The sequence below is a fragment of the Brienomyrus brachyistius genome, chromosome 17, assembly GCF_023856365.1.
Source record: "Brienomyrus brachyistius isolate T26 chromosome 17, BBRACH_0.4, whole genome shotgun sequence".
In the NCBI taxonomy this organism is placed as follows: Eukaryota; Metazoa; Chordata; class Actinopteri; order Osteoglossiformes; family Mormyridae; genus Brienomyrus; species Brienomyrus brachyistius.
In genome coordinates, this window is record NC_064549.1 from 13,950,610 (window position 1) to 13,974,063 (window position 23,454).

A 23,454-nucleotide genomic window follows, 5' to 3' on the forward strand; every position below is an offset into this window, starting at 1 on the left:
AAAATTGAGGCACGTCATTGCAAAGAAAAATCCAGGCACATAATTGCAAAGCAAAATCCAGGTTCGTCATTGTCAAACAAAATCCAGGCATATCATTGCAAAGCAAAATCCAGGCCTGTCATTGCAAAACAATATTTCCTTTATTTTTGCTCTTAACTACTCATCACTTTTTATCCTTACAGTATAACTCTCATTTTTATTGTGCATTTAAATTTGAATAGTGATATTCTAAAATATTTTACTTTATTGATTGCTAATGTGGTGTCTTGCATAAATTTACATTAGTCACATAGTGAACAAGGCACAACATAGATTAATTTTCATCTGGTTATAAATATGGACTTTCTGTAATCAGAAGCTCATTAGCACAGCTACAGGCCCCAGGGACCATTTGAGTTGCCAGAACCTCCCTGCTATTTTCTACGGTGGTGTAACAAATGGCGCAGAAGTAAATGCAGTGCAACTGGCATTCTTGAATTACTTTTCGCTCCTGTGCTTTTCTTTTGGCTGTTCCACTTTCGAACCTTCTTGAACTAGACATACTTGCACTTTCATTAAATAAAAGAGACACTCTGATTGACACATTTATGTGGGTGTAGTCAATTAATTGACATTCGGAAACCATTGCATAAATCTGATCAGTTAACTAATCCACAACCAAAAGCATTACAATTGACTCAATCAGTGGCAAATACCAACACTTGTGATTTCATTAAACAAAGTCAGTTGAGGCCCTTTATTAGCAGAGGCCCCTGGGCATCAGCCTGGGAAACCCTGTATATTACAGCACAAGTGTTGGTAATGTGGCTTTCAGTTCTGTAATATTTTGATTATGGCAAAGTAGATTGATTCAAAACAGGAATAAACTGGAAAGAAATTGTAGGTAGCATTTACAGATTTCAGGATTTCAGAATCCTTTGTGTTACCAGGACACCATTTCATTCCCTGCATGTATAATATACTGCACCAAATGGTTGTTGATCTTGTTAGATCAAACTGTTTTTTCAATAGTGTTTGACATGGAAAAAAAAGTTAATTTTCAAATTAATTTCCCACCTTTATTTCCCACAGGCTCACCAACTGGACCCTAGCAAGCATTACCTGAGACTGAAGTTTTTAATTAATGAGCAAGTGCAATTCTACGTCCCCGAGCCTGAAGAGGAACTGAAAGACCTAGTGAGTGAGAATGCCCATCCATTCTTGGCTCTTTTGAGTCTCTATACTTTGCAAAGCAGTTGAAGAACATCTTCTAGAGGTAGACAGAGTCATATGGTGTTTGGAATCAGCCACATTCATGGAGAAAAAAAATGTTTCTTCATGTAGGGTGAAATATTCCTGTCAGAAAATGCAGTCTTAATTTGTGCTTAATTGTATTGCACATGATTCGTATGCTTAAAAATATTCACCCCCCGGTAATGCATACTCACTTGTACTAGCTAATGATATTCAACAATGTCATTTTTTTGTAGCTATACAAGGAGGTTCAGATCTGCTTGAGGCTCACAAAAGTGATATCATTTTTTCGCCGCAACTCATACATGATTGGTTACGGTAAGATTTACGTGTATCCATTTTGTATTTTTGTTTGCACAAAAAGTTTTACATTTTAGGAGCAATTTTGCATCTACAAACTGAAATTCTACACAATCAAAATTGCACAACAGTGTACTTGTATCATAATGTTAATGTCATTGTCCTGCATGTGCCAGCATCTTCAGTTAAAAGGTGATGGGATAATGGGTTTATCCGAGTTTCTCTTGCAGTCTCGCTAACAGACAACTGACTGTTAATGCACGCCATGACTCTCCTGTTCCAACAGGATTTTCCGTCTCCGTGGTAGACGAGAACGACATGCAGAAGCTCTTCGTCACCAGTATAAAGGCAGGAAGCTCAGCCTTTGCCAAAGGTTTCTACTGTTTTAACTGACCAATCATGTTGTTTCTAGGATTAAAATCATCTGGTCTTTAGCAAAGCCAGGGCTAGTGAGATGGGCTCTTTAAGATCAAGTTATGCTGGATTGTTGAATCTCCAGTAACACTGTAATTATAAATTCCTGTGGCAACCTGGGAGACTTTTTGTAGAATAAAGGTGAGAAAAGGCCTTAAGGCAAGCTATACATTTGTTTTATTTTTGTGTTTTTTAGAATAGTAGCGTTTAGCTCAATTTGGCATATGGAGTGATACTAGCACAGGAAGTGTGAAAGTACTTCTCTCGTAATAAATGTGTGCAAATCTACAGCTCTGGGCACCTATAACACTGCATGTGGAAGCAGCCAAAAAATCGTTCCAGAATAGAATCTTTGAGGGCTCGCATGGTTTCAAATTCACACCTCAAATCCATTGTCTTCTTCAGGACTGAGAGTTGGTGATGAGGTGCTGCAGATTAATGGCAAGGAGCCAAACTGTATGACGTTCTCAGAGATGAAGACGGTGTTCTCCCAGTCATCCCTCATTCTGACCGTCAGCACGCTGCCCATGGTGCATCGCAACCAGCTCTGCTACCTTCCCCCTCGGCATTCTGATGGAGTGAAAGACCTCCACACAGACATCTTCTCCCAGGATCAAGGTGATTTTTCAGTGGTGGGTGGAATCTGGGAACCTCAATATAGACTTTGGTTGGAACCATTTCGGGAACTCTCTGGCTGTTAGTACAATCGTAGTAGTAAGATTTAGAGTCTGTCTCGGGGGAGGCACTGTGGTTAGTATAGAGAACAGGGTTCGAGTCTGCTCCATACCTCCGTGGGTGTGGGGTTTGCATGTCCTCCCCATGTTGTCGTGAGGATTTATTTCTGGGTACTCGTGCTTTCCCTCCACACTCTAAAAACATGCTGAGGTTAATTGGCATTACCAAATTGCATGTGTGAGTGATTGGTGTGTGAGTGTACCCTGTGATGGGTTAGAACCAGATCCTGGGTTGTTCCCTGCATTGCGCCCGTAGCCTCCAGGATAGGCTCTGGACCCCCTGTGACTTTGAATAGAAGCAGCTACAGAATATGAATGGATAGTTTTTCACATAAATGGCATCTGAAGCTAGACTACAAGGCGGACTTGATGAGAAATAGGAAGTAGTTTGGAAGGTTTTATGACTCTTGCTTTATTATTTTATTTTTATTTATTTTGTTCATTTAATTTTACAGTTGAAAATACAATAAACTTGGAAAGGAAAGGCATGTTTTGAATGAGGACCTGTAGTAATGTATTATGTTGGAAGTGTTGTAAGGACTGGATATTTTGTAGCTGGTCTATATTAACTATTTTTGGTTCTTAGTAAAATTGCGTTGCCACAAAAATTGGTTGTTGGAAATTTGTCAAGCAGCATAGTTTCATGTTTAGCGTTCCTGCACGTTTCATTTTTCTAAGTCACTGCCTGTTATACTTCATGAAATAAATATTTAGGTATTGATGAGTCATGAGTATTGTGTACCGTCTGTCTCCCTACCCCCTTTCGCAGAGGACATCCTGGACAATGGCGTATCCTTGGATTTGGAGAGCCCTTGTGATTGTATCCATGGCGATTCTGAGAGCTTCAGCGATCTGGTGGAAGGTCTGAAGGTAAATGCTAATGATGAGTTTGTGGTTCGCTGCATCTCCGTAGTTAAGGGGTTGAAGTCAAGAGAAGAGCACTGAGCCGATCAAACCTAATCCAATTCTCAACTATTCTGCAAATAACAAAGAGGAAGTACTTAAAAAATGTCAGCCGCTTTTAAGCAGCAGAGTGTTTCTTGAACAAAATAATTGGAACCAACCATTAATAAGACCGGTAATAATAAAATGACATTTATCTCAGCATCTTATACTGGTTAAGCTAAATATGTTTGCCGTGGTTTGACATATCTTGACATTCCTGATGTCCTTTTGCACGTTACAGAGGGGTTTTCCTATATTTGAATCCTCATTAGATTTACCCTCACTGCCTTTGACTCAATAATTATTCCCATCCTTCATAAAGGCTTTCATTCTAAGCTTCATTATGTTCAACACATTAATTATACAAATTCTAGCTTTATAGTTCCCAGAACCATAGCAGTGGGTTCAATACTTGATTTACCTTAATTAAATTTTGAACTAATTTGCACTAATTTGTTTTGCTTGAGGGACACACATGAACTCATGACATTTGCTCATAACTATCACATATACAGCAGCGCGATCTAACAGCTACATTTAAAAGTGATTAATTAGGCTGGGGGAAAAAAAACAGTTTGGCCAGTTCATAGCAAAACTATCAAGAAAGTTATTACCCACAGAGACCAGGGAGGCTGAGTTGTGAGCATCTCCCTGGTTAAGATGCTTCGGCATTGAGCAGCTTCGTTAAGGAGCTCTGTGTTGTCTCCTTGCTTCCTGCGCTTTCAGCTTTTTATTTTTTAAAGGACCTATAACCTTCCATCCACTTTGCCTCTGGGTCATTCTTCCAGCTCACCAACATGGATCCTTGAGTTTGCATCATTTATCCCACTGTTCTGCTTATGCTTGTAGGAGTCTGTAGTCCCCCCAGTTTGACCGTGACCTATTTCTCAATGACCGTCAGGGGGGAAAGCAGCACGGTTCCAGGCACTCGGAAATGGGCTTATTTTTTGTGAGGAATGTGTGGTAGTTTTATTTGTCATATATTCTGGGATGTCCTGGCTGCAGGAATCTCGTGGACAGACAGCTGTGAACGTCAGTGTGGCGCGCGTTTGATGTTAATGGAAGTGATGGCAAAGGAAGGATGTTTATTTAGATGCTCGTGAGTCTGCTGAAGATAAATGGACCGGAGATGGAGAGATGACGGACGGCTCATTTAAATATTCTCGCTTTTAAATTGCAGGGCTGCTTGAGACGATTAGAAACGTTCGAAGGGCCAGTTCTATTATTAGCGTGAAGCGTGTTAACTGTGCTACAACCGAAGAAGTTTCAAGTCTGAAATGCCGGCTTGGCCAGTATATGGCACCTTGAATCTTTTTCTTAAAGTTTTGAAGTGATAAATAATGCAGGAACACTTTGCACTACAGCAAATGTCAGCACAAGCGGGCCGATGACAGATTCCTCAGTGTTTAGGACTGAAGTGGTGAGAGAGACAGAGGGAGGGACCCCCGCAGTGCCCTGTGTGTTGGGCTTTCTAGAGTCGAGTCGTCCCTGGCAGGGACAGAGCTGCCATGCCCCCCGCGATCCCGACCTCGAGTCCAGTCCCTCTAACTCGAGTCACACCGCCAGGAGGCCGACACTGAGCCAGAACCTTCTGCGCAACGTTTGATCAGCCTGAGAGCCGGAAGAGTCTGAGAGATTTCCACAGGAAAAAAAAACCCGCTATGAAAATGCTCACAGCTCCTCTTTTGATAATGAATTTCCATCCCAGGTTGCCAAAGTCAGGAACCCTAAGGAATAAACCAGCAGACTTCATCAACAGAGTGAGTTCGGTGTTTCACACACTCAGTGAGATCGGAGCCAGGAGCCAGGCTGTGGCAGGTCGATACCGTCCCTGCCTATCTCAGTCATCGCTGGGATGGTCTGCCATGTTGGCAGCTAAGGCTGGTGCGTGTGTGTGCATGTTTGTTTGTGTGTGTGAGAGAGAGCAGGTATACCTATCCTTATGGGGACACAATGTCCCCATAACGTGATGAATATCTGTTTTTCCCTTATGGGGACCGGTTTCCTGGTCTCATCAAGGAAAACTCTATTTTATAAAACTCAGTGACTGCTATGAAAAAACTAAAAATGCAAAAACTCTTGTATTTTGCTTGGTTACTTATGGTTATGGTTAGGGGTTAAGGTTGTCATAGTTAGCATTAGCATTTTTTCCATAGAAGTGAATGAGCGGTCCCCATAAGGATAGGTATACCCTACATGTGCGCACGTTTGTGTGTGGGTGTTGTAAAATATCCCATGACTCTAATTAATGCTGAATAGCAAACCAAATAGTTACATACAGTCTTAAGGAGCTTATGTTCCTGGCATCCATCTTGTGAAGGCAGGCCAACAAAATCCGAACCAAGAACCCAGAATTTTAAACTGGCTTGAGGCCTGTCTTTGGATGCCCATGATGGTTAATTTTACATCGAACGCTGAATGTGATTTAGATTGATTTAAACAATTTTTAGTTCTGGTCCATTTTGGTCCTGCCCCCCCCCCCCACCCCGCATAGGGTGACTTTTTGTAGAGTGGTGATTCTCAACCCGGTCCCCCCAGAAGGTCCATGTTTTTACTTCCTCCCATTTGCTTGCCAAATAGTTCACAGTTAAGCAAAAAACTGGACAGTCGGAGGCCCGCGAGGACCAGGCTGGGAAATACTGTTGTAGAGTTATGGCAGAAGGTAGGAATGAGCTTAAAGAGTTTAAGGAGTGAATATGTGAGGTTTGTACATGTGGCAGCTTCGGTTTGACGGCTCGTGAAAATGACGGCATGGCTGCAGACACACATTATGCCCGTTCCCCTTTTCCATTCAAATACTGTTGCCTCACACCTCTGGGACCCGGGTTCGAGTCTCCGCCTGGGTTACATGTGTGTGGAGTTTGCATGTTCTCCCCATGTCGGCGTGGGGTTTGCTCCGGTTACTCTGGTTTCCCCCCACAGTCCAAAAACATGCTGAGGCTAATTGGAGTTGACCCACTGTGATAAGCGGTTTGGAAAATGCATGGATGGATAGTTCTTTCCCCTCTATCTGCTCTCAGTAAGCCTGTGTTTTTTCACAGTTTGTGATCCATTGATTTGATCTTTAGGTTTATCTTGGCATTTTTGGCCAGTGATTGTCAGTAGCACTGACTTCTTTTGTGCGTTTCCCTCGCCGTTACTGTATGTTTGTATTTCCGTTTCTTTTCAGTGAGTCATTCTGTTTGTGCTGTAAAGCCACTCCAGCCAGACTTCTCCCGCCACCACATCCGCTTGACGTTCAGAGCCAGTCGCTAAAATGTTGAGCCGTCATTTTTACAACCTTTCCCAAGTGTTTTATATGCTGTTAACTTCCTAGGAGTGCGGGAGGTCCTCAGTCTAGTGAATATACTTTACAGGTGCCCTCTAATCAGCCTGTCTTCTTTCATCTCCTTGTTTATAGTGTAGATAGAAAAAATTGCTAATTAAGCCTTTGATATTGAATCATCCTGATGAATAGGAACAAGATTTTAAGAGAATGAAGAGAGGACTAATTATCTGAAAATCATTCCTAATTATCTGTTGTGTAACGAAAACGAAATAATTATAGCAAAGTAGTTATAATAACTATCCCATTGTATCACACCTACATTTCATTTGTTTGAGCAATTTGGTGCTTATAACTAGAGGGTGTTTTTTCTGGTCTGGTAGAGCAGGGCATTAGGGGCCAGCAAATTAAATGTTTGTGGTAAGACATGTCCCCCCTCCCTAGGCTCTATGGGGGCCTGCGGGTTATTCTTCATCTCTCAGCCATGGCTCGGGTAATTCTAATATCCTGACACAGCTTCTTCGTAACGCATTTTCAGTGGGGTAGCAGGGCATTTCTGAGGCTGTGCGGGGGGGGGTAACTGCGTGTGTGCTGATGGACAGCCACCCGCTTAAATGTCACAGCTGCCCCCGTATGTAACACCTACTCCTGTTTCTGCCTCTTTACCCTGATTTCCTCCTGCACAAGAGCATCTATCCCATTCTCCTAATGTTCCTCTCTTCTGCAGCCCGCCCCCCCCTCCCTCCCCACCCCCCCCCCCGCCAACCTGCTGCATTTAAATTGCACTGCGGAGCGCCTCGCCAGCCAGTCCTGCTCGCCGGCAGTCGGGGAGAGGAGGCAGCCTCCTCCCCTCTCACGTTCGCCCTCCACTCGTCTCCTCGTGGCGGGACCATCCGTCGCTCCCTGTTTGCGGTGCCGCCGGATGCAGACAACCTTAGACAGGGTCTTCTGGGGAGAAACGGAGTAAAGGAGAACGTGGACCAGGAGCCGCTGTTCAGGCAGGACCTGAGTGGAATGATGTGGCGGGACGCGGTGGCGGTGTAGCGGGTGAGAGGAAGTGGGTGCGTGGCTGATCGCGGTCATGGCGGCACTGAGGAGGAGCCGCCACGCCAAGCGTTCATCAGAGTCCATCTATGACATGCTGCACCTGGTGAGGGCGCCGACACCCGGCCGTGCATCCCCAAGGTGGGGGCAGGGACCTCTGGGGGCCACCTGGCCCTCCCCCTTTTGGTCTCGCACCCTGAGCTCCGCTTCTTAGGGGAAGCTGTCGCTCTCCTGGACTCTCTAGAGGATGTACAGTCGGGGGGGAGGGGGGAGGGGGGGGGACAGGGGACCTGTACATACAGGAGGTCGGGTGCGAGGTTTTGAGGGCTGTGGGGTGGTGGGTGGGGCTGGAATCGAGACCCCCAGTGACAGGAGATTCAGGAACTGTGGCGCTTGTAAGTGTCGTCAAAACATTTCTTTCTGTTTGTGTGGCTGGAATTGGGATGGAGAACATTAGACTTGAAATTGGGGGGTGTTGTACTTTTGATCCGTTCTGCATAGATATTACTTTAAATGAAACTAAAAGCTAGTAGCATAGCAGCCTTTGAAACTGTCAAGCTATTAATTTTTAACCTCACCCAGGATTTTCATGTTCTTGTATTTTATTACTTTATTAAACAGTTGTTATATTGATTAAATGATCAAATAACATTAGATGTGGTAAGTACATTATAAATGAATGTATTTGATCACTTTTACCTCTTGGTGATGGAACCATTGCACAGGTTCCAGTGCACAATTGTTTGGACTCTCTTCTGCTGTCTGTCGGGAGCATTTTTTTAGAAAATGAATCTGCGCACAGAGAGGAGAACAGCAGGTGTCTCACATGTAGAAAAACCGCCAGGAAGCTCTCCATCAGAGATCAGAGCAGGATTGCATAACTCCTCACGCACCTAACACTGCCTCTTGGTATGTGTGTGTGTGTGTGTATCGGGAATAGGGGCACATTATGGAGAAGCGGAACAGATCTTTCGTTATCCTGCCTGTCCATGTTTTAAAAGGTCTTTAAAAGTGATTTCGGTACCACTTTACATTAACGGCACCTTCTTATTGCCTTAATTATGCATTCATGGAACATTCAGTGCACCTTTATAATGCATCCATAACGTTCATAAGCAGCATATAAGTACACTAACATCCTAACACATACCTTAATATAATAATAATAAGAAATCTTGTATGATTATACAAATTTAATGTTTGTTATCATGAATGCAATATGACGGTGCACTGAATGTTCTATGATTGCATAAGGAATGCATTATGAAGGCAGTTAATGTAAAGCATTTCTGAGGTCTTCTTACTGTACTGCAGAAAGCAGTGTGTTGGGGAGGGGGGGGGGTTAGGGGTTATGTACTCTGCTGTGTTTCTCCAGGTGTCGCGTGTCACATTCTACATTGGAATAGTGAAGCTGGATGGGGTGTCATGTAACTTTGCCAATCGGTCTAAACTGAGGGCCACTGAATTGATTCCCTCACATTCCTGGACCCCCCTTGCCAGTTGACCGTGGGAGGTTTGCCTGGGATTCCTCTCCCAAGGTTTAGCTCACCTTCATACTTTGGCTGTCAGCTGCTTCACTCTCATCACATGTAACCTGCTTGATGATTTTCTTCTCGGACGCCTGCTGAAGACTCTGCTGGGGCTGATGAGCTCCACTGCTGTTTCCTGTATCCTCCCCGCATCTTTGCTTGGCTGCTGATTAGCTTTGGGAGACTCTGCAGGTGTGTTGGTCACTCCTCTAACACAAAACTGCACACTGGATCAATGCTGGGCTCACGCCTTTCCCAGTACCACAGGCACCTGTCTCTGGTGCTTATTCTGGGTTTATATAAACACATCTGACCCTCTGCTCTCACCTCATTCGTATCTTTGAGCCCCTTGAACACGGATTTCTAGTCATCTTTAGTGCTCCTTCTCATGTGCTTGATCTGTCCTCCATCTTACACTAGATGTTTTAATTTCCTTGTCCGTCCATATTCGTTGGCACACTGTACTCGTGTGTTCGTGTTTCTGACATGTTTATCTCTGCGTGTTTGACGTGCTCATCCTCATGTTTCTACATGTTTATGTGTGTTTGATGTGATCATCACTGCATATTCCACGCACTCTTCTCCATATATGTGACTTGCTGGTCCTTGCATGTGTGACATGTTCAACCCAGTTTTTCTATGTTGTAATTAACCCTGAGGAAAAAAAGATGTTCTCTGATGTTTTGTATGCCGGTCTCTGTGCCTTTGACGTGATTACCCTCATGTTCATGCACTCCTCTCTGTGTTCCTCATATGATTATGCCGGGGCTATTCAGTGTGATCATCCTCATGCACTTCATCTGCTTCTTTCTGCATTTGACACGCTGCTCCCGTGGAATTAATATGCTTGCCCATGTGTATCGGATGAATTTGTGCATCTAATGCGGCTCCATATCAAATGGTGCAGCGGGGCCTGCCAGCTTTCCCCCTTCTGCCCTCTGTAGTCGTAGGAACCCCCCGCCCAGTGAGAAAGGACATTATCTCTGCACGTGTCGACCCACTTTGGCAGCTCCCGGCATGGAGGCTGTCTCACCTTCAGAACCGTGCACTGTTTTTTCCCGCTGCACCCAGAGGAGGCACCATGTTTCACAGTGTAATTTATGGCGTGAGAACGGAGCTTTGTCCCGACATGCAAATACGGGCAGTCTCAACTGGCCGAGTTCCAAGTTAGTCTCGAGATGCATGTTAGACGGAGCTCAGTGGGAGGTAATCTGGCGCTAACTGATACCTGATGGCTCTTCGGGCCGTAAGTGCGACAGCAGAGTCAAACCCAACATGGAAATTTGGTCACGAATCTCATGTGCTGAGGGTGGGACCCAGTCCACCGATCCACCACTGATATTCCAGTCTTTGGAGGGAAAGTAGAGTTTTCCCTTCATTACCATGGTTTTGCCTGCACGTGTCACGCTGGTGGGTTGGCATTTGTAGTGCAGTTTTGAATTTCAGAATTTTTTATTTTATTTCTGAATTTACTGCCAGTTATGTTTTACTCATGCTTTGTCTAATACTTCGTGAATTCTGCACAGAAATCACTAGAAATGCTATTGACTATATTCCACATACAGTATTTCATAGGAAAATGAGTGAGAAAATGCTAATTATTCAGTATTCAGTTCTTTTTGAATGACACCTGGAGAAAACATCTGCCAGGCAGTTTCTACGTTTCATTCTCCTCTTTTCTGTCCTGCCTGCCTGAGTTTTGTTTCAAGGAGAAAAAGCTTTACCAGCTATTCTGACCTTTGAAGTGGCGCAAGCTGGAACAAAGTGATATTTCCTGGTTTATGGGGACATTAAATGCACGTCACTGTACAGAATAAAAAAATTGAAAGAGCAGGGTTGTTTTGACTGTAAACTACAGATTAAAAATAAAGAGTGCTACAGGAAAAGGGAGTGACCAATCATATAGCAGATGTTGTAATTTCCTGTAGTGTGTTCTTCATGTAGATCCCATTTCTTTGCATCACCCTCAGGCTGTAATGTATGTCTTGGGTGTCATGTTCAGTGTTTAAAAGGAACAAAATATGTGTTCAGATACTCAGTCACACTATTGTCCTTACATCTTAAGCAAGAGCAAAAATGACTCCATCAGTCTTTTTGTTTTATTTGTCTTCGATTATATTTAGTGGTACTCATTTTGAAGCTTGATTTTCAGGAGAAAACTGAACTCTTTTGGTAACTCAAAATAAATGTAGAGTTTCCAGTCAATTCAGTAAATTCTGAGGCAGGTGGGTCACTCACCACACCGAGAGATTTCAGCCTGCCTTCTTAACAATGATCTTAAGAGTAATAGCGAGGTTGCATGTCCATTCTGCAGGTGAGGAAATCATGATTTATATCCCAGATGACGCCTGACACACTCAGGAGAAACTAGTAGGAACTAGCTTTCTGATCTGTGTGCGTCCGCTCCTGGCACAATGATTTTAACCTTTTTTGGTAGGTGAATGTTATAGTCTTTAAGGGTGCCATGTATCACCTCTAAGTGGCCATAGTAAACGTACCTCGATGTTCCCAAGTTTGTATCTCTCACACTAATTAGGCCCGATGTACCCTGTGCATTGTGGGTCCACTGCTAATATTTGTGTTTGGTCATGGGGGCATGGGTGTGGTGGGTGGGTTCATGGGCATGGTGGGCGGGGCAAATTTAGATGATGAGGCCATTCACTGGTTCATATTACTGATAATATAAAATTGGGGTCTAAGCACCAAATGAGGAATAGCAAAGCAATAAGTGTGAACTGAAAGTTTTAATCAAATAGAAGAAGAAAGTTGCATAATAACTGCAATGAAACTCCAGTACATTCTGTCTAGCTACATGCTGTCTGGCTTCGTGTGGAAGTGTTTTACCCCCCCCCCCCCCCCCCCCCCTTTTGAAAACACGCCACTTTGCTTTACTTCAAAGAGCTCAAGACACCAGAACCTGTTCAGGTCCCCACTAAACGGTGGAGCTGGTCTCTCATCCTTCTAACATCCACGCCTGCAAGTAGAATATCCTTTATTTTTTGAGTGCGGGAGACGGATCGATGGGCGGCCCAGGGGCTGGCGAGCCAGCCAGCCAGGAGCAGGGACAGAAATAAAGCAGAGTGGGGGAGGAGGAGAAACAGATGGAAGTGGTTATTACAAGCGGTGAAAATAGAACGCTGAAGCGAAGCTGACTGTTAGGGATCCCATCGCATAGATATCCCCAGCAGCAGGCTGTTAGGATGGAGCCGGCACCAGCTTCCAGTGAGGAGCAGCGGACGAAAGTGACGAGGGCTCCTGCTAGCATGACGGACGGGGGAGCGGGCTTATGTAAGCGCGTCTTTTCGTGCCCATTTAGCCGGCGACTTTGGATTTCAGTCCCAGCTCTGCAGGCAGCGAGGAGCGACAGGGCTCACCTTCGCTTTGGGGGTCTCGCTCTCTCTCTCTTTTCTTTCTCACCCTGTTGTTCTCTCTCTCACTCCCTCTCTCCACACCTCTGCCCTTCCCCTGCAGAGCACAGAGCAGGTCGCGGCGTTCTGCCGCAGCCTCCATGACATGAATCCCTCGGAGGGTTCGTCCTCGCCCAGCCCGGATTCCCCCCTCCCGCCGACGGCCACCCCGCGCCAGCTGTCCGACGCCGATAAACTTCGCAAGGTCGTCTCTGAGCTGGTGGAGACGGAGCGCACCTACGTCAAAGTGAGTACTGGGCGTCCCCGTGAGATGCTGCCACCTCTCCACATCGCTCGTCGCTGTCCGGTTTCGGAACGTGACGGAGGTCAGCTGGCCTCCAGAGTTCCTGGTGGAACATGAAGGTTCTCTACGAAGTGTTGGTTTGCATTATTTGACTAATTATCAGGAATGTCATATCTAACCTCCGTCCTCTGAGTTCTACAATCCGGACGCGTTTGCGTGTCCCAGCAATAAATCACACCTAGAAACACAGCACTCTTAAAGGACATGGCACACTTTATTTATCATCTAAACAGTGTTTCTTATGTTGAGTGCTAAATCTGTCGCACCGTCTCCCAGGCTTAGCGATAAGTGAAACATCACAAGGATTCTGTTACAGCTCCACAGATGATATTATTAGCAGCATTCTATTGTAAGGAAAAGATACAAAAGATAGAGGCGGCCGGCTTCAGCCTGCTGCCACCCGAACAGGTAGCACAGTGTAGGAGGACACAGGCTCACAGGCTGAAGGTCACCGGCTGAATGAGGCAGCCGAATGCATGAATGAAATGTCCAGCTGTATAAGTGGGAAAACTGACAAGAAGTGTTGGTGAAGGTATGAAGCCGCTTAAAAAAAACTGTTCAGTTCCACAGCCGGTGCGCAGGTTGCAGTGTCTGCCATAATAATGATTCGTGATTATTTTTCCAGGACCTCAACTGCCTTATTGAGAAGTATCTGACACCACTGCAGCAGGAGAAGTTCCTGACGCAAGACGAGGTACATCACCATCATCCCTCCCTCCCAAGACTTAAGACAGCATCTTCCTCCCCCACAGCATGGAGAACATGGTGCCCAGCTGAGCTATTAAGTCATCAGGGCCAGATGGCTGTTAGCAGGAATTGTAATAGTGAATTAATTATTGTTCGTCCATCCATCTTCCATAAACACTTATCCAGGACAGGGCAGCCCTGAGCCTGCACTCCATCTCAGGGAGTACAGGATGCAAGACAGAGGACATGGATGGGACCCCAGGCCATCACAAAGCAGAATTAATGACTAGGTGCTTTTAAATATCTCCTGTAGTGTGTTATTAATGATTTTCTATTCCATCAATGATTGCTTGTTTAACAAATTAAAGGTCTGATGAGTTTGTAAATACTGCTTCATTTAAGGTTTACGAATGAATGAACAAAGGGAACTTTTTATCATGATGAGACATTTTTATAGAAATATAACAAATATTTTAGAACAAGTATGGTGTAGTTTGTGAGTTTGCATCCTTTCGGGCTAGCTTCCTATTTGTGGCGTCCCTGGCTGGGCTTCCTGTTCGCGGCATCCCAGGCTGGTTTTGCTGTTCAGGATATCCCTGACTGGGCTTCCTGTTCTGGGGCGTCCCTGACTGGGCTTCCTGTTCTGGGGCGTCCCTGACTGGGCCTCCTGAGATGGACCCCAGGCACACTGTCACCCTGTCCTGGATACATCCTCATGGAAGACGGATGGAAGCCCTTAAGTAGTACATCCTGTCATGTTGTTTGAATTTTTCTGCTGCATTTAGTTATTAAAACCTTATTAAGAGCTGAGCAGGACTGAGAAGTAGTTCACATTGTGGACCAGATTTGGGAAAGGGCACCTTTATTGAACCTTTGGGATGGACTGCAGCAGTCAGGAGTATACGTATCGATCAGTTTGCGTATTATTTCAGCTGGATGTGTCATATTGCACTGGCTGGGTGGGAGTAAACAAGTGTGTAGGGTTTGTGGCACTGTAGCTATGGTGTGTCCTGCCTTAAGGGACAAAGGACTCAAGGACAGGCACGTTGGCAAAACAGAAAAGGGTTTTATTATACTAAATGAACAGGGGTGGTAAACAAACAGGATTGTAAGTGATCTGAAATGGGAGGACTAGAAATTGGGAAGGACACAAGCAACAGGAAGGTACATCAGTGACTGGACTGGAGAGCACAGGACTGGGAAGCATGTATATACTGGACTAACAAGGGAGCTAATGAGAGGCAGCTGGGAGTGATTAACCTGAGGGGTAGGGACGAGAGACAAGACAGACGAGTAACAGGCATGACGTGTTAGGGTCATGCTAGGGAGGAGATAGGAAGGTCAGGTGGGCATGGCGGGCAAGATATGACATGATGTAATGCTTAAAAAAGATATAAACACCATTCAATACAAAGAGACATGTTCCTGATGTAGCACTGGGTTAAAAAGTGTTCACTGAAACAGCCTCTTTGAGAGTCTTCTGTCATTTTGGAGTGAAGTAGGTAAAGCAGAAAATGGCTGGTGAACTTCGAGTCCCTTGATGTCGTTTCAGCTGGACGTGCTATTTGGTAACTTGGTGGAGATGGTGGAATTTCAAGTAGAATTTCTCAAAACCCTGGAAGATGGGACACGACTGGTCCCAGATCTGGAGAAGCTTGAGAGGGTAGACCAGTTTAAGGTACATCGGCTTTCCTAATGAGTCCCCTTGGACAGTTGGACTGTGTTAACATGGAAAGGACATCTGGAGCGTTGGCTACACTTGCAAGTCCTTTTTTGGAAAGGGAGGTGATTTTGAAACGCTCCTCCTAATTGTTTGGCTAACAGGACGCCGTTTAGGATTCCCTTGGCTGCAGGTGAGCATCTTCCCTTCTGTTTACAGAAAGTGCTTTTCTCGCTTGGCGGCTCGTTCCTGTACTACGCGGACCGCTTCAAGATCTACAGCGCCTTCTGCGCCAGCCACACAAAGGTCCCCAAGGTCCTCGTCAAAGGTAACTTGTGTATCGTTTCCCTGCTACAGAGTATCTGCCCTGAATATTGCAGTTCAGGAAGTTAATAGAAATTAATTGATCTGAAAGTTTGAGTAGTTTAGGCAGTATTAAGCAGAGGGATTGCTCAGTTAATAGGAGCTTTACTTACACAAAATGGTCTGAGGGCAGAATTAAAAATGATTGGTTGGGCCCACCTCTGCTACAATCTGACTGGTTATCTCTCTGAACCAATCAGATGAATTGGTTCGCCTCCTCTAGTTGCTTGTACCCACCTTCTACAATCTAATTTGTTAACTGTCTGAATCAATCATTTTTTGTTCTGCACATTTTTGTGCAAGTAAAACTCCCACAAGCTATTGCTCAGCACAGTGCTGTTGAAATCGGTTTTGTAATAGATAGATGCCAGACGACCATCTTGCTGTCTGTGTCCCTCCAGCAAAGACAGACCCCAACTTCAAGGCCTTTCTGGATGCCCGGAACCCCAGGCAGCAGCACTCATCCACCCTGGAATCGTATCTCATCAAACCCATCCAGCGAGTACTCAAATACCCACTTCTTCTGAAGGAACTCTACTCCCTGACTGACCCGGACAGCGAGGAGCACTACCACCTGGATGGTGGGGTAGTGGGACCTCTGCATGTTTGGGGACGTGTGCGCGGGCAGAACCTCTCTGTTTGTTTGGACTTCTCTTAACACCGTGCTCTGCTGTGCCCCGCACTTTACGTTTGTTTACGTTTGTTTGTACTGATGAATATGAATGTGTTCTTGGCTGTTCTTCCATTTGATGGAGAGAAAAAAAAATCGACATTCTCTCTACATGGCAGATGTGTGTGTTGCTATGGATACATCTCCACGGCACCTGCACCTGCCATGTTAGATTTGTAACATTGGTGTTGGGGAGGGGGTGTGGTGAATGAGAATGAATTTGTGGATATTTGCTTTTTTCGCAGTGGCCATGAAAGCCATGAACAAGGTGGCCAGCCACATAAACGAGATGCAGAAGATCCATGAAGAGTACGGGGCCGTGTTCGACCAGCTCATCACTGACCAGGCTGCTGACAAGAAGGAGGTGAGGCCACCATGTTGTGTCAGCTGACAGAAGCTTATTGGCTTTTCCTTACATTTTCCTTGCGTCTTCCACCCATGTACAGACACTAAGACTGCATCTTTATTGCATATATTTCATCTCAACTCCAACTTTATCATGAAGTTATTCGTGTTCTGGGGTGGTTGAGCCTCTCATTGAATATTGAGAACACACACCACACTAGCTGTGCAGTTCCCCCTTCTGCCTCCAGGTGGCGATATACTCTTTGGGCCCTAAGCCTGACCCTATAGCAACTGTACCCAAATATGCTGACCTCCATGTGCTTGCTGCCCCTTAAAGCCACCTTGTGCCTCTGCAGGTGGCTGATCTGTCCATGGGTGACTTGCTTCTCCATACCACCGTGGCCTGGATTAACCCTCCAGCTTCCCTTGGAAAGTGGAAGAAAGACCCAGAATTGGCCACGTTTGGTGTGTTTGCATAAAAAATCACTCACAGGCTGCATTGCTTTGAGGTCACTGCATATAATTGCTTCTATTATCCTTTTATGTCGTGGTCTCTTGGTAAAACCTCAGCTCCTGTACCGCTAATGCACAAGGCTTTGTCACTAAGACAAGCATTAATGTTAAATTAGCTACTTAGGGTTTGCGCAGCCTTGGCATGGTGTTGTTAAAGGGTGTCTGTGTTTAATGTGGAGGTGGCGCTGCTGGTTTTAGCCGGAGACGCTTCTCAACCTCCCTCGTGTCAGTTAATCTGTAAGCGAATGTTTCTTTAAAACACAACCTCAGAAAACTAAAGAGGCATAGAGCTTCAGAAATCACTTTGAACAGCCTGGGGTGTCACCCCGCGCTTTGGCCTCGGTCCGTTCTCTACAGCTTTGTCTCTTTTTCTGTCTCTCCCTTTTCAGTCTTCAGAACCGCCATTGTGTTTGTACACAAGGACTGCTCTAAGCCGAAGAAAAAAATCGTAAGTTTAGCCCTCTTGTGTCGTACTGTATGTGCACTAAGCCCATAAAGAGATCCATGTAGTGCAGCAGTACAGCACAGCTCCTCAAAAGTAGGGCACTGGCCTCAGCAAACAGGAACCATCATGAAAGTGCTGGTTTTGTTCCACAACTGGGGCAGTAGGTAACGGGTGGTCCATTAAAGCACCGCCCTCTTTCTACCATGTGTCATCATCTGGCCAATTCTCTTACACAGTGATATATACTGTACCATAACACCTGAAAGGGGTTTCAAATGCACTATGGGAAGGCGTGGCTTTGACATGTCGGCATTGGCTGTCTCCTCCTCCCTCAATAGGGTGGGGCGCATCGAGGCTCCACCCCAGACGAGAAGGACCACTTCCGTTATCGTCACATGATCCCCACAGATGTCCTTCAGATCCGGTCCCTAGCAAGTATGACACCCACTGTTCCTGTGCTTGTAGTCATGGGGTTGCATGCTATTTTCTCATCAGTTATCATAAAATAGAAGATAATATCCCTCAGTGATCATCCAGAAATAAATAGCACGCCAGCGTTTTGACCACAGGTCTCCCTCACTTTTAGTGTAAAGGTACATTTAGTTAGTTTAACATTTCCCAAACGGAACTGATAGAATTCCAGTTCTGCACATTAAGTTGAGGTAATGCTTATGGTATTGTCTCCTCGCAGACGGCGAGGGCACGGCAGTGTGTGAGATCGTCCATGTGAAGTCCGAGTCCGAAGGGAGACCGGAGAGAACTTTCCAGCTCTGCTGCCGGTTGGGAATCACCTGTCCCCAAAAGTTCCCTGCAGTTCTTACATGCTATGTGTGTTTAAAGACAGGGGTGATTATAGGATTTGTTAAGGTGGGGGCATAAGAGGGGCCATAATTCATATAGAGGAGCCAACCAATAATATGTTTTGAGTCAGTGAGTGACATAGGAGAGGGCCAATTAGCTTTCAGCTGGGGCCAGTGTACCTGTGGCCCCACCTCTGTATGCACCCCTGTTATAGAGAAATTACTGGTGCATTATTAAAGTACCATATTCCCTTTGAATACAAAATGAATGAATCAGATTTCACATTGAGCCTCCAGCATCAGGTATGCTACTGATAGTTAGATGGCTAAAGCTGATAGATGTGATTCAGAGAAATCCCAGTAATTTGTTATTGTGTGTCCAATAAAAACCAGTCCTGAGTGACATGGTGCCTTCCCAGGTCCCCGGAGAGCAAGAAGGATCTGCTGAAGATGGTGCACTCGGTGCTGCGGGACAAACAGCGCAGGCAGCTGCTGAAGACAGAGAGCCTCCCCCTCAGCCAGCAGTACGTGCCTTTCGGGGGGAAGCGTCTGTGTGCCCTGAAGGGGGCGCGACCCGCCATGAACCGGGCAGGTATGGGGTCCGCTCTCCCTTACCATGAATCATTTCATAGTCATTTCTTTTTCTTATTTGTTCTTGTCCCATATTGCGTTTATATAGTGTGCACATCTGTATATGCACTAATCCTTGTGCACATTTCTATTATATATGGCTTGAAAATGTGCATAAAATATTTAATTGTAGGAGTACATTGAATTTTGGATATGATTTAAGTCGGAAAATGTAGTCCAATTAGCTGAGTCACAGGTTCGGATAATGGAATGAAGTGAAATTATGCGCAATTTTGGTCGTTTTAAGAGATTGGTAGCATTCTGCTTGTTTTGCTTTGTGTCCATCTCCTGTGCAGTCTCTGCTCCCACTCGAACACTTGGCCGGCGAAAGCTGGTGCGTAACCGCTTCACCATCGACACGGATGTGGTGTACGACGGGGGCCCCGACAGCGATCCGTCCACGGAGCCGGTCACTCCGGGGACACCCGAGACCCCCGATGGGCCTGCTGAGCTGGTGCACGGGGACACGGACCGCTGGGTGGAGGAGCAGTTCGACTTGGACCGCTATGAGCAGGAGGAGGTCAAGGAGACGGACATCCTGAGCGATGAGGACGAGTACTACACTTTGGCGAGGGGAGCCTCCTCCGAGACAGACCTGGAGGCCCCTCTGAGAGCCCTGTCCCTGGGGGAGGCTGCCTGGCAGGAGGGAGAGGACGAGGATGAGGCTGGGGATCCGGGCCTACTCAAAGACCCCATGACAGACCAACCAGAAAAGACCCCCGAGTGCACGCAAGACCCTGGAGCACAGCATAGAAGAGCCAGTGAGGAAGTCATATGGCTGCGGCGAGATGACTCAGAGGGACGAGTGAATACCTGAAAACATGCAAGACAGACCTGGATCCCATTGCGTCACTCACAAATATCTAAACTGGTGGGAAAACAACATTGTCGGCATGCCGTTTCAGAGACCTGTACCGTAAAACGCTATTCACAGCTAATGTTGCTTCCCAAAAGTATTTATTCTATAAGTAAACACCCATAAAAGAACTTTGCACAATTTAAACCCCCACCCAATCCTGTTTCAATAACAGCAACATAAATCACATAATTTAACTTTGTTCGCATGCCTCCATGCTGATGAGAGACGTTGATGGCAATAATAACTAAAGGATTTGAACGCGATAAGTATTAACCACCGGCGTGGTTTGCACATGAGCCTGAGGCAGCTAACTTACTTTCCAATCATTTCCAGTTTTATATTTTAAGCCTGGGAAACTGGAGTGCATTTCCCTTAAGATCTCGTGGCTCAGACGGTTCACGTCATACTTAAGGGCTGAAAGAATTGGGCCACTGCATGGGGGGGGCAGGAAGAGGTCAAAGAGGCGACCTTTGAGAAGCCTGAATGAAAAGCGGGATAAACTGAAATTTTGTGTCATATTGTTTTATTATTATTGTATTAATTCAATCAAAAAGCACCGATTTATATATGTATTGCTTTCTGGAAAAGGTGTTGAACATTTCCATTTATGTTCTGTAGTTGTGCACAAACATCACAGTATTTCTGTCTTCTCGGAAGGTAAGGCTTTTATTTTTTTATCGTTAATTTTACTTGTCCTGTTTTACTTGAATTTTTTGGCAGTATAAGAAGCAGGTTTTATTGTTTTTGCCATTTCTTTGTCACGCTGCCTTTCATTTGACTTCATTTGCTTTTAAAAGTTTTCATTTGATGCCAGGTATGGTTTGCAGTGCTCTTCAGTTCATCAGGCCACGTGCACGCTTTGTGTAAAGGTTAATCTGAAGTATAGATGCTAGCCTTCAAGAGCTCTTCGATAATAAAAAAAAATAAATGCACTTACTGTAATATTACACCCAAGTCAAATGAATCCTTTAGTATCCTTGTACTGTAGTTGATAAATATCATATGTATCTGGTGCCTATATTAACAGGCAAAGCAATGTTGTTTTTTAATTATTTTATGAATTAAACAGTAGTATTGGCTCAGAAAAATGCACGGTATATTTTGGTAAATTCTTCAGATTGTGAAGTGCAATCAAGATATGAAAAGTGTCTGAATTAGTGGAGCTGAAGGTTAGTTTGTTAATAAAATAAAGCTCATGTTACCAAGACTTTTTAAAACTCTGTTATGTACATATGACTGTGTCTTGATATTATATCCAATAAACTGGTTTCCTACTGTGTGTTTACTTTCTTTTCCAATGCTAAGCTTTTTACCGGTGACTCATATTGACATCAGGGCATTGCTGAGGGCAGAAAACCTGGGCGACCAACCGCGGGGGTGTGGGAGCAGAACGGTGAGAGAGGGAGCAGGCAGAGTGTGATGCACCATTGTATGACAAAACGATGGCAGAAGGACATCAAGTTACACAACTGAGAGCATCCCAGTGAGAAAAAGGTGTTTCAGCTGATTAACCGAAATTCTCATTTGCGACAGTTCACAATTCATTCTACGGAATTAGTCAAAATGGCTCATGGTATAGCAGAAGCAACTATCCAGGGTTCTTTAGCTGAGCGCGGTTGCTAAGGCATGCTTCATTCTGCCAGTTATGTAGGAAAATAATCATTTGGAGGTTTAAGAAATCGTGTACTGAAAGACTTTTGTGTATATAAGCATTATTCTTGTATCAGTGTTCAAGCACTCATTGGGCAAATCCAGTGAATCTAACCACATACTTCAGGACAGTGTGAAGAAGCACACAACTGCCAAGAGTAGGCATTGAACCCACAACCCTAGCGGTGTGATGCTACTGAATAACATGCTGAGCCACCATAATGCCCTTGGGTATTGTTTTGGAGCACAACCACAAGTAGAGAAGAGAAAAGCTATGAATGGGTGCTTCAGTAGGTACCCTGTGGTATGAAGACCGTCTCACCAGGAGGAAGTGGACACAGGATCTCAAGAGTTGGGTCATTTTAGAAGTTTCCAGCAGAAGAAAAATGGTATAGGTGGGGAACCTCCAAAGGTTGCTGGAAAGACCTAAACAAGTTACCGGAATCAACATCACCCCGAAGAGGAACAGTTGCTTTGCTGGGGGGGGTTTCAGTGTGAAAAGCTGGTAATTTTTTGGACAGATTCATGTTATTAGCAACAACGATAAACCAGCATACTGTCTAGTGATGGAGCAGCTTGAGACTGGTGCAAGGGCAACAATCTGTCTCTCAGTGTGCACAAAACTAAAGAGATGATTGTTAACTTCAGGCTGTCCACTCCCTATTGGCCACTGAGGGATCTGAGGTGCAAGGAATCTGGAGCAGCGGATTTCTTGGAGTACACCTGGCAGAAAAAACCTCACCTGGATTTTCAACTCCCCTAGCCAGTCACAATGGCACAAGGACATCATCACCTCCACTTCCATCCCCCCATCCTCAGTACACTCTAGAGGGGCACCATAGGTAGATCAGCTGCATCACCCTCTGGTTTGGGAATCGCAAAGTCCAAGACCACAAGTCCCTGAAGCTGGTACAGGGCCTACAGCAGATAATCATCAGGACTTCTCTCCCCTGCGTCACGGACATCTTTCATGAACACTATGCCTGCAAAGCATCTAGCATTTTGGAAGACCACTCCCACTAGGCCTGGGCGATATATTAGTAAAATATCGTATCGTGGTTATAAACATCAATATCGCCATCAATTCGAACATCATGAGTATGGTGGTACAGCAGAAACACAATTTTTCTTGCATCATTCATGATTATAATGCACTATTTTTAAACAAATTATTTCAAGGTATTGGGGCGACATGGTGGTGCAGTGGTTAGCACTGTTGCCTCACACCTCTGGGACCCGGGGTCGAGTCTCCGCCTGGGTCACATGTGTGCGGAGTTTGCATGTTCTCCCCATGTCGTCGTGGGGTTTCCTCCAGGTACTCCAGTTTCCCCCCACAGTCCAAAGACATGCTGAGGCTAACTGGAGTTGCTAAATTGCCCGTCGGTGTGCATGTGTGAGTGAATGGTGTGTGAGTGTGCCCTGTGATGGACTGGCCCCCCATCCTGGGTTGTTCCCTGCCTCGTGCCCATTGCTTCTGGGATAGGCTCCGGACCCCCCGCGACCCAGTAGGATAAGCGGTTTGGAAAATGGATGGATGGATGGATATCAAGGTCTGTTGCTGTGTCATGTATCATTATACCTGTCACATTATACCTGCCGTAACTGTTAATAAAACAATTTGGTAATCAACTCTAAACCTCCTCATGTTTTCTACATA

The 23,454-nt window shown here is 45.2% G+C and overlaps 1 protein-coding gene across 10 annotated transcripts in view; it reads left to right on the forward strand.

Moving 5' to 3' along the window:
- LOC125711830 (rho guanine nucleotide exchange factor TIAM1-like) overlaps positions 1-21,438 on the forward strand; it is a 46,791-nt gene extending 25,353 nt beyond the window's left edge. For 4 of the 10 annotated variants that reach the window (XM_048981219.1, XM_048981222.1, XM_048981221.1 and 1 more), the window contains 17 exons: positions 1,072-1,176; positions 1,470-1,551; positions 1,820-1,906; positions 2,353-2,565; positions 3,451-3,551; positions 12,936-13,118; positions 13,801-13,869; positions 15,415-15,540; positions 15,742-15,850; positions 16,287-16,466; positions 16,801-16,919; positions 17,257-17,365; positions 17,803-17,861; positions 18,197-18,293; positions 18,550-18,637; positions 19,078-19,250; positions 19,585-21,438. In XM_048981219.1, the coding sequence (XP_048837176.1) occupies positions 1,072-1,176; positions 1,470-1,551; positions 1,820-1,906; positions 2,353-2,565; positions 3,451-3,551; positions 12,936-13,118; positions 13,801-13,869; positions 15,415-15,540; positions 15,742-15,850; positions 16,287-16,466; positions 16,801-16,919; positions 17,257-17,365; positions 17,803-17,861; positions 18,197-18,293; positions 18,550-18,637; positions 19,078-19,250; positions 19,585-20,105 (2,421 nt within the window). In that variant the 3' untranslated portion in view covers positions 20,106-21,438. Of the gene's footprint in view, positions 1-779; positions 799-963; positions 974-1,071; positions 1,177-1,469; positions 1,552-1,819; positions 1,907-2,352; positions 2,566-3,450; positions 3,552-7,710; positions 8,042-12,337; positions 12,753-12,935; positions 13,119-13,800; positions 13,870-15,414; positions 15,541-15,741; positions 15,851-16,286; positions 16,467-16,800; positions 16,920-17,256; positions 17,366-17,802; positions 17,862-18,196; positions 18,294-18,549; positions 19,251-19,584 lie in introns of those variants that run through there. The other 6 variants (XM_048981228.1, XM_048981227.1, XM_048981223.1 and 3 more) reach the window with 6 other exon arrangements.
- The last annotated feature ends 2,016 nt before the right edge of the window (positions 21,439-23,454 follow it).